Raw genomic sequence first — 10206 nt, 5'->3', positions numbered from 1 at the left:
GACAAATTTCGAATGACATGTCAAAATGCGATGAAATAAACAAACTCGTTACTAAGATATGAATTTATAAGCCAACTTTTTCAAACATTATAATTTCAAATATGGAAAATTTGCAAATATGCGTTCTAAAAAACTGTAAAAAGCGTATGACAAAAAATAGTGTATGTAACACGTACCTAAATTATGTTTTTTAGGACTCATCTACTATTTCGGACTCGGCTAACGCCTCGTCCGCAAACAGTAATGATTCGTCCTAAAAAACATCATTTTAGGTACTAGTTACATAAATAGCTATTTCGTGCCTTCTCCTGACCGGTCAAAAGATGCCCAAATCATATTTTTAATCATATCTCAATTTTTTCAAATGTAACGAGGGTGACTCATCATTAGCTTATTTGGAAAAAGCATATTTTTACGAATAATTTGGTACCACACACTTGGCATTTCGAGTCAAATTATCGTTATGAACTGCATGTTACAATTTCAAATAAACCATTTGAGAAAATATTAAAAGTTGACATATTATCATATGTCAACTATTCAAAGTGTCGTTTTCTATCAAATAAAGAAAAAAAGGTGCCATTTAAAAATCAAAACTTGTAGTCATTTCTGGTGAAACAGGAAGTTACCGAAAACAATTGAATACGTCAATCAATCCTAATTTATTTCATATACTAACATACCAAATTTCGTTTTTTTATATGAAAAAATAAAAAAAGTGAGCCACTTTTTAGATCCACCCGGTATTAAAACAAAATTTTAACTAAATAAAATATACAGGGTAAGTCTTAAATAAGTGCAAATATCTTTAGGGGTGGTATATTCGTATTTCGACCGCCGGAAATACTTTTTCGCCGGATTTTATATTATTTTTTTGATTGTTACATTTTCTATTAGTACAATTTGTTATTAACAAACTATGACTTTTAACAGAGATTATTAAAAAAGAGAGCAAAATTCGCTATATTTTCCGTTCGCCACGGGCGTTTTTGAATGAATGACGCGATAAAAGTTGGCGTTGGCGCCGTCTTTAAGATGGTAGCGAATTTCTCCGCGCATTTTAAAAGTCTCTCGCTAATTATGAATGGGGTGGAGGGGGAGTGGGGGTGGGTGAAGGGGATCTTGAGGAAAGAAACGTACACGCCGTCGCCGTAACGCTAGTAAGGCTAGGTCATGGTCTGCGTTTCTTTCTCGTTTTGTCGATTTTCCAAAATAAAAACACGAAAGAGAAAGGTTGGAGCGCGCTGATGAACTAGACGGAGCAGACGGAAGCAAGTATACGTTATACGTTATACTCCTAGTCATACTATAGTCACTAAAGGGTACGAACATAGTGGAGGCAGTGCAAGTTTCTGCTTTCCGGCAACCAGCGCCGTCTCTGGGTACCTATTCTTGACCACTCGCATCTTCAAATATCGCTTACATATTCGCTCACCAAACCAAACCAAACCAATACACGTGATGCGTAACTTTGCGTATATGCATCACGTGTATTATTATATGGCTTTTTCGGAGATGCGAGCAGAGTTCGGAAGTAGTTAATTAAGAGGAAATTTACCCGATTAACTAACCATATTCAAACGCCGCGCCGGCGCTACACATAGGAGTATTTGGTCTATAAACCTGGCCAAAAGTGATATTTTTTATTTTCATTTTTTATCTTAACTAAATACAAATTTATAAATACTAAATGTAAGCACGTTTATTAGCTTTTTTTAAGTCGTAAGTTGACTATCAAATAAATAATATATTTCAGTTGTAAGTATGAATTATCTTGAGTGTATTCTGAATATTTCTAAGATAAAAATAGTGGAATTGTTTGTAGTGCTTTTTTGCAAATTGTTTATAATAACTGTCATGATGGATACAGAGCCAGCTGGCAAGTCCTGTTTTATGCATATTTTTATTTTGAAACGTTTCCTTCTATTCTATTTCTTTATAATGTTTTATATTTAAAACATCAGAGGCATTTTTATAAGGTGTAAGACTATTCGGCAATATTTCGCATGGAAATTAGTATCCGTTCAATGCTTAAAGTCTCCAGCTTTGGAATATGTACAAAAATCTTGCCAATATTTGCCACTGCCAAAAAAAAACATTGATTTAAATAGATTCTTAAAGGAAATAGTCTTTACCCTATAACACCCATCCTCGCTCAAATATCGTCTATAATATACAAAGTACTTTCTTGTTCTAGCATCCTCATCCAATTGCTTGGTTTTGCACAGAATGGCCCTATTTGATCGGTGGAAAGGGTTTCAGAGTAGAGGAAAAAATATTGTGTAGGAAAAACAAAATGGGGTTTCATATTAGCACCCTCTCCTCTAATAATTAATATTACTAGCAAAAAAGCAAAAAAATCATAAAACATAATTTTGGCCAATTTTTAGTTCTTAATACGCTCTGTGCGCCGTATTTTGATCGTACTGTTCTCTTTTCTTTGGCATATTCAAAAAAATGTCCTCTTTTTTACACACCAAACACAAAATCTAAAAAATATTCATCTATCGCTACAATGCTTAATAAATTTGTTAATTTTATTGGACCCACAGCTTGCAACAATGTATCTTTCGATACTCCCAAGATCGTACGCATGAGTATAAAATTGTTTAAGAAAGTAATTTAGTATATTCTGTGGAAACTAAGAAAGACCAACATCCGCATAACGTTTGCATAACTTTTAGGTAAATTCTTGACATTTGAGCGAGGTTTGAAAAAAGATTTTGCCTGTAGCGCTTTTTTACATTCTCGTCCCTTACTCTCCTGTTTTTTTTTATTTTGAAAGTTTGCAACTCTACACTAAAGCACATATTAACTTATGAGCCAAGCAAAAACATTTATAAGTTAGTTTTTGTGGCTAACGCAATAATTTCTGTTTGAAGCGTTACATCGATATGACAAAATGGTGAAGGTTTATGTATAAAAAATAAATAATAAATAATTATAATCATCGAAAAATCTAAGGTAAGATTTATCCTTGATTTATGTTATCTGAGGTTGCTGAGGGTAGTTATCTCGTTAATCTAAGGTTATCTCTGGCTGAGGTAAAATCATTTGACCAATAAAAGAAACGCCTCCGACGCCTTAAGTTTTTCCTGATAGGATTATGCACAAAACAACATGGAACTGATGATCAGCTGTCATTTAGTGTCCTAAAATTATATAGATGTCCTTGATGAATATCATCTATTGTCATTTCCATGACAACCAAAAGGCTTTGACGAAATCAAACCAATAAATGACGGCAATTTTTTCCAGTTATGCGATAGGTATACTCTGTTTTTTTCTCAGGTAAGATTTCGACAGACGATGACAGAAGAAAAGCAGATGACGTCCCATACCAATCTATTTATTTTACTAAAAAAAGTTTCTAATCATTTTTAAGTTATCTATGGATGGGTTTAAATATAAATCCGTCATACGTCGTGTCTTGTTGTTTTTAACCAGTTTTATTGGTTTATTTAAAAAACGACAGATCGTATTTCAATTTTATTGGTTTGACGGAACGATGAACCACAAACGGACGCCGATGCGTATGAACTCGCCTTTAGATTTTTGTTATTTTTGACGCTTGTCAAAGTCTTGCCAAATTATAGGTTATAATTTTGTGTCAACTTTTGTTAAATACCCTGCGTTTTGGAAGATGATGCATTTTGATTCGTATTATTACGTGTGTTTTGTGTCTTTTGAAGTCAAGTGGAGGAAAAATCGAGTGAAAATTAACTGTAGACCCAGAGCACAGTTTATGGTTAATACTCGCTGCCCAGGCAGAAAGTCTTATATACCAATGAAGTTGCCATCGATAAAGTTTGTATACCATTTCGTCGTAGATAAGTGCATCTCGTATATGGTAGAAAGAATCAAACTAAACATATACTAAAAACTGGAGTAGCTGTAAAATATCGACATCACACGATAGGTAAATAATGGATTTTAGTACTGCAGAAAAATAATGTCAAAAGGTACTGGTTTAAAAAAATTAAGATTAAAGTTAATTAATCAACCTTTAATGTATAAAATTTGGTAGGTGTTATTATTAATAAAATAGTTTGTTTTATTTACCTATGTTGTTTTATTTATTCCTGTGGAATATTACAAATTTGTATTTGTACATAAGTTATTTTGATAAATATAATCATAAATGCGGGTAGTTTCATAAAGCTTGAAAGAAAATAATAGTTCTTTTTTATATTTTTTTGGTATGTAGTGTCTTGTTCTTGTTTGTTTTGTATTAACACATACCGTTTTTATTAAATAAAATAACTCGATTACATTTTTTCAGTTATACAGTTTTTTCATAATATTTTGAAGTAATCACTTGTCATCTTGTCAATCAAATTTTAAATATTTCCTGCTATGCGTTCCAGTTCTACCAACTTATTTCTTTGTAAAATAAAATAAACTACTTTGAAATTAAAATGACAGACACATCTATCACTGTCAAGGATCTTCTCGTTGGACAGACTATACATAATTTCTTCAGTATTTTGTATTTAAGTTTTCTATTGTTATAAAAATATACAAAAACATTCAAATAGCTTTAAAAACATTTATGAGAAAATGGCGAAGGACCTCGCTAAATCTAAAATTAAATACAAGAATATCTTAATATTTCTCTCTGACCACATTAAATTATCAGTTTTTTTTTTAAATAAAACACATAAAATCTTATATATCAGTGTATATTTTATATACATTAGTTCAAAACTTTAGAAATCTATATTTTTTATAGTCCTAAAAATATAATATTAGATTTTGGCTTGTATTTGGCTTGTAACCCGCTACGCACCACGCATTCCAACCCCACAACGCACTCCCGACATTCCCTATATTCCCTATGCTACTCCGTGACGAACATCTCTCACACAAAAACAAACCTAGGGTCAATGCATTGGTTCTCGGCCTTTTAACGGAAATTTTGACTTTGAAAGCAAATTAGATATGGAAGGAGATTTTAAATCATAATTTGCCCAATACAAAAAATGTTCGGTAGAGTGTTTTAATAATTATGGATTTTTTTTTAAATTTTTATTTTCAAAACTTTTGTAAAAAAACAATAATAACCGAAAAAAGTGCTATTTTACTGGTTCTTGGCCACCACTCACAGTTCTCGGCCAATTTTGTATTGGTTCTCGGCCATGTAGGTATACCTAGAATATAGGTAGGATACCTTACTATGATTCTGCGTACCTAATTAAGAATCAATTAATTTATGAAGGTATCAATAAAAAAACTTTAATTAAAAAACTTATATGTATGTATGGCAGGAATATTAGTAATACAATAATAGCAATAGGCTCCTTAAAACCTAAATAAACTATAACAAATAAGTAACTATAAACATTAGGTACCGGTTAAATACCTATAACCATAGGTATCTGATTTTCTGAAGCTATTCTTTACAGAATTCTTAAATCTGTCAGATTTTGATAAAATTTCGTCAAACACGCTCAAAAATTAATTTTTGTCACCCAGCAATTTAGATTTTCGGGTTTGTTCTGCCACTTACAAACTGTTTTTTTCCATTCCGATTTCATCGGTTTGAAGACGCTAACGTCAGCAGGCTGAAGCATGTGGGTGATGTTAGGTGAAAGAGCAATTATTTCATTATTGTGGCACCACTCACTAATTGTCATAGTGAGATGGGATTTATGTCCATCCACAAACAGGATAACAGGCTTCGGAATATTTTCTGTAATCAGCCATTTGTTAAAATCATTATTGATAAACTCAAAAAATAAATCAGATGTCCATCCATCCTCTTTCTGACTTTCCTAACACCCAACCGCTCGGCATATTGGCAATGACAGCCCTGGGAAGTCGCACATGAAGTGGAGGAGCAAATTTTCCTTCGGCGTTGAACATAAATCGGGCTTCCTCAGAAGATCGGGTACTCTTCCTTTGATTCAATCCTGGATCGTCGCCCTTGGTACATTAAATCTTCGACTGGCCTTCCTTATTTTCATTTTGTTTTCCCAGATCTCACGCAGAGCATTCTTGAGATCTTCCTCTGTGTATTGGTACATCCTCCTTTTAATCCTGGATACTTTAGGTCGTATCAAGACGGTTTTATTACCCTGGGTTTTATTTCTCCTAGTTTCCCTAGCCATTGAAAAAAATCAAAAGGATTAGAGTTGGTTAGCGGTCGAGAACCGAAATCTACAGTGATCTTGGTTCTCGGCCACACTATTTTTCATGGTGGCCGAGAAAGGCTAGTTCTCGGTCACTATTTTTAAACATAATTTTTGATTAAATTATATTTTATATTCGAATTAATTTAGCGGCCGCAATCTAATAATTAAAAAGCAATAATATAAGTAAATAAAAAAAATAACAAACACAAGACAAAATATGTTTTTTTATAGTTTTTTAAGATTGAAAAAATAACTTTTATATGACTTTCGGCCATGTTGGCCGAGAACTAAAAGAGCGTGTTTTTTAATTACTGGTTTGCGGCCCCTCAAAATTTTAACTAAAAACCCAATTTTTGCTTAGTTTTGACATATATTTACATGTTTTTACCCTTCCCCCATCATATATTATACATTACAAGTACCTAGAGTAAAAAAATAATAAAATACTTACTATTTTGTAGCTTCACACTAGTAAGCACATTTACATTTGAAACACTACCTATGTTGTTCTGTTGCGTGTCCAAGAACTGTGGCTTTTTCGCATGCTTATTAGTTGCATCTCCATCTTAACCCCTACTACTTTCGATAGATAAATGATACATGAATCTATTTTACCATTTGGACTGGACAAACGGCCATTAAATTTACTAATATTTAGCTTTAAATCCTAAAAAGGCCGAGGACCAGTGCTGGCCGGATAACCAGTGCACTGACCCTACCCTGCCTTTAAATTTTCATAAAAATACCATATTCCATGTAAGGAGGTTCAAGGTTCAAGGATTTCAATTTTAAAACTTTATTAATCATTGTATATTAGCACAAAATACGAGCCCTAACAACTATGTTGGGACAAGGCCATTTTTTGCAATAAAAATAGTAATTTGTTAAAACGACTCAATTTATTTTGTTTATTATTCTAAATTCAAACATTACAATATGATCTAGACAATTTTACTATATTTTTATAACTTTGCAAACAAATCACTTTTGATAATAGCTTATTTTGAAAAAATCAAGCCAAATTTGCTGACAACTATATATTGGGACAGCACAACAAGAAATTTGTTTAATACGGAGTTACATCACCTTTCGCCTTAACAATTGCCTGAACTCTTAATGGCATTGTATTTACCAAAGATTAGCACATTTGAGGAGAAAAATTATCCTAAATTTCCTGCAGTTTTGTCCGCAAATCAAAAATTGTTCGTTGAGGGTGGTTTCTTAAATATTGCTTCATTTGCCACACAGTTTCTATAACATTGAGGTCCGGACTACTTGAAGGATGGGATAGAAGTTTTATATTATTATTACCGAACCAATTTTTAGTTGATCTTGCTGAATGGCACGATGCTCCATCTTGTTGGAAAATATAGTCTTCGTTTGGAAACAATTCTTGAGCACTAGGCAAAAGTGAGGTCTCAAGAATATGTTGATATTTTTGGGCGTTAACAGTGCTATCTATAAAATTTAATTTGCCCAAACCTCTTGCTGACATGCAACCCCAAACCATAATCCCCTTAGGAAATTTAACAACCCTCTTTAAGAAATCTTTATGAAATTATTCTGCTATATTTCGTATTATTCGTTTTCGATGATCTCCAACGCAAACATCAAATTTAGACTCATCGCTAAATATGACCTTATTCCAATCATTTTGTGTCCACGATAATTTAGATTTTGCCCAATTGTAGCGATTTTTCTTTTGAATTTCTGTCAGTAGCGGATTTTCTTTGGCCTAAATAAGAATTTGTATCAATAATCTTCAGGTAATTGATTATCACACAAAATAAAGTTTATCTTTGTAAAACCCCAGACCGCATTTATGGATATATTATCGGCAACATTCTCTTGATATATTTAAACCAGTTACAGTATTCCATTTAACTGTTACTTCGCGAAGAGTACTTCTTCTCGCAGACTTGCAAATTTTTACTAAATTTCGTAAATCTCTCTGAGATACAACTTTTGGCCTTCCCAAACTTTTACCTCTAACGTCTACGTTGGCAGATTCGCCGTATTTTTTTATTATATTAAAGACCGTCGTTTTTGGAATACTTAAATCATCAGAAACTTTTCGAATTGTTTTTCCGGTACTGTATTGACGAATGATAATTTCGCGTAGTTTTTGATTTGTAGCTTTTCCACGGACCATTACTTTGGATTACATTAACAAAATTGAAAATTAAAAAAATTAAAATGTCTTACAGCAAATCTCATTACTCAAAGTATCGAGTCACTTACAAGCTGTCAATGGTGAAGTACACAGTTTGCGACATTTGTGACGTTTATAGCAAAGCCGCCTATGATAATATTAATTATTTAAAAATACTTGTCCCCACATTTAGTTGTCAGCAAATTTGTCCTTTTATGAACAAAATCCGCTACTGTAAATATGAATTGATTTACAAATTCATAAAAATATTGTCAAGTTGTTTAGGATATATAGCTAAGTTTATATTTAAAAAATTAAACATATATTTTTCAGTCATTTTGAAAAACCAGGGCAATAATTCCATAATATGACCTTGTCCCAACATATATAGTTATTAGGGCTCGTATATGACTATGCAAGGTTGTGATATTAGCATTGATATTAGCATTTACCAACATTTTAAATTTTATTAACAGCCATAGGTGTAATACATATACACATGTTCACATTTTCAAGTTACATTATAATCTGTGTAAATACTGTGATACTTCATAATAAACAATCAACTTCATTATATTTCATATTTTATTGTTAAAGTATTATACCATATAATCGAAAAATTTGGCGTCCAGTTGGCTAGGAAATGACGATCGATGACATTCTCCATACAATCATTTCATAGCCATCGCTGACGCCGTTTTTTTTTCGATCATAGAGTCGTATATTTATATTGGTCAGGATATGACTAATGTAATTCATTCCAGTATAAACAAATATATATTTATTAGAAGTATACCAGTATTTTAGTTTCCTAAATATTTCTTATTCAGTTATCAGTACAAAAATAATAACATTGTTAAATAATTGTTAAAAACTGGAATACAATCAAATTAATCATATCAAACTTCGATATTCTCTTTGGGTTTCGTAAGAAAACCACTTGTTGATGGTTCATCAATTTGAACTGTTTCTTTATTATCACACCATCCTTTTTCCTTTTCAGCTTGCTTCTTTTCAAGTTCTTGTCGTCTTTTATACTCTTCTAATTCAAAATAATACCTACAATGTTAACTTATGATAATTCTATTTAATAAACAATTCAACAAAATTAGCAGATCCCTACCTTGGTGTTGTAATGCCAAAGAACCAAGCCAAATGATCGCCACAATAATCTATTACCGATAGAAATGAATTACCTGCTGAAAGCGCCTTATAAAAAAGCCAGGTTGACCACGGTAAGTTGTCCTAAAACGTTTATTAAGTTTAAGCATAAACATACAAAAATATGTTGAGTGTTTATCAACAAACCGCTGCACTAATAATTTCTGTCTTCTTATTTTCTTCTTGTTCCTCTTCATCCGTACTATATTCTTCCAACACTCCATCAGAAAATTGTAGTACGCGTTTGGGTGTCTTAACACTGTAAGAAACTTGACTTATATTGTCTGCATTGTCTCCGGCGTAATCTTCTGGTCGAATTAAAACCATTTTTCTTCCCTTACTAGAAATTTAATTCAATAAATTGAAACAAGATTAAATAATTTCAGGACTAGCCACTATAATAATTGAAAAATGGTAAGACATACACATAAGCTATCGTGGTATTGATTTATATTATTTAATTTATCTTAAGTAAACACCAAATATTTAAACACTATCTAAATTCTAGGTATTTTCTTCAATTTTCAAATGTAAATAAGTAAAAAGTAAATATCATGTAAATATCAAAACAAATCGCTGTCAATGTCAATGTGTCAATTCTTGTTTCGCAAAAAGGGCAAATCTGTCAATTCTCATTTTGACAGGCGTAAATATCGATATTTTTCTGAAAACTTTCCATTGTATTTACATCTACGAATTTTTTATTTAAATAACGGTATAGGTATTACCACGGCATATTAAAAATATGCCATGATCAAA

At 32.0% G+C, this 10206-nt stretch overlaps 1 protein-coding gene across 2 annotated transcripts; it reads right to left on the bottom strand.

Moving 5' to 3' along the window:
- Window positions 1-8733: 8733 nt before the first annotated feature.
- Window positions 8734-10040, bottom strand: LOC115884034 (protein FAM177B). Of its 2 annotated transcripts, none has more exons than XM_030902476.1 (4): window positions 9841-10040; window positions 9595-9787; window positions 9410-9531; window positions 8734-9345 (listed from the first exon to the last, which is right to left on the bottom strand). In XM_030902476.1, the coding sequence occupies exons 2-4, from the start codon at window positions 9772-9774 to the stop codon at window positions 9186-9188; spliced, it is 462 nt and encodes a 153-aa protein (XP_030758336.1). In that variant the 5' UTR covers window positions 9775-9787; window positions 9841-10040; the 3' UTR covers window positions 8734-9185. The 2 variants fall into 2 exon arrangements, with proteins under 2 accessions (XP_030758336.1, XP_030758335.1); XM_030902475.1 differs by having other exon boundaries at window positions 9873-10040.
- Window positions 10041-10206: the final 166 nt, after the last annotated feature.

The sequence above is a fragment of the Sitophilus oryzae genome, unplaced genomic scaffold (assembly GCF_002938485.1).
Source record: "Sitophilus oryzae breed Bouriz unplaced genomic scaffold, Soryzae_2.0 scaffold_2008_pilon_pilon, whole genome shotgun sequence".
Taxonomy (NCBI): Eukaryota; Metazoa; Arthropoda; class Insecta; order Coleoptera; family Curculionidae; genus Sitophilus; species Sitophilus oryzae.
The sequence above is the reverse complement of the archived record's forward strand: the minus strand, read 5'-3'. Positions and strand labels throughout refer to the sequence as shown.

Coding starts and splice junctions, on each gene's coding strand:
- LOC115884034 (XM_030902476.1), bottom strand. CDS start 9,774: ATGGTTTTAATTCGACCAGAAGATTACGCCGGAGACAATGCAGACAAT. Junction 9,532..9,594: donor CAGAAATTATTAGTGCAGCG/GTTTGTTGATAA, acceptor TAAACGTTTTAG/GACAACTTACCGTGGTCAAC. Junction 9,346..9,409: donor TTTGGCATTACAACACCAAG/GTAGGGATCTGC, acceptor TTAACATTGTAG/GTATTATTTTGAATTAGAAG.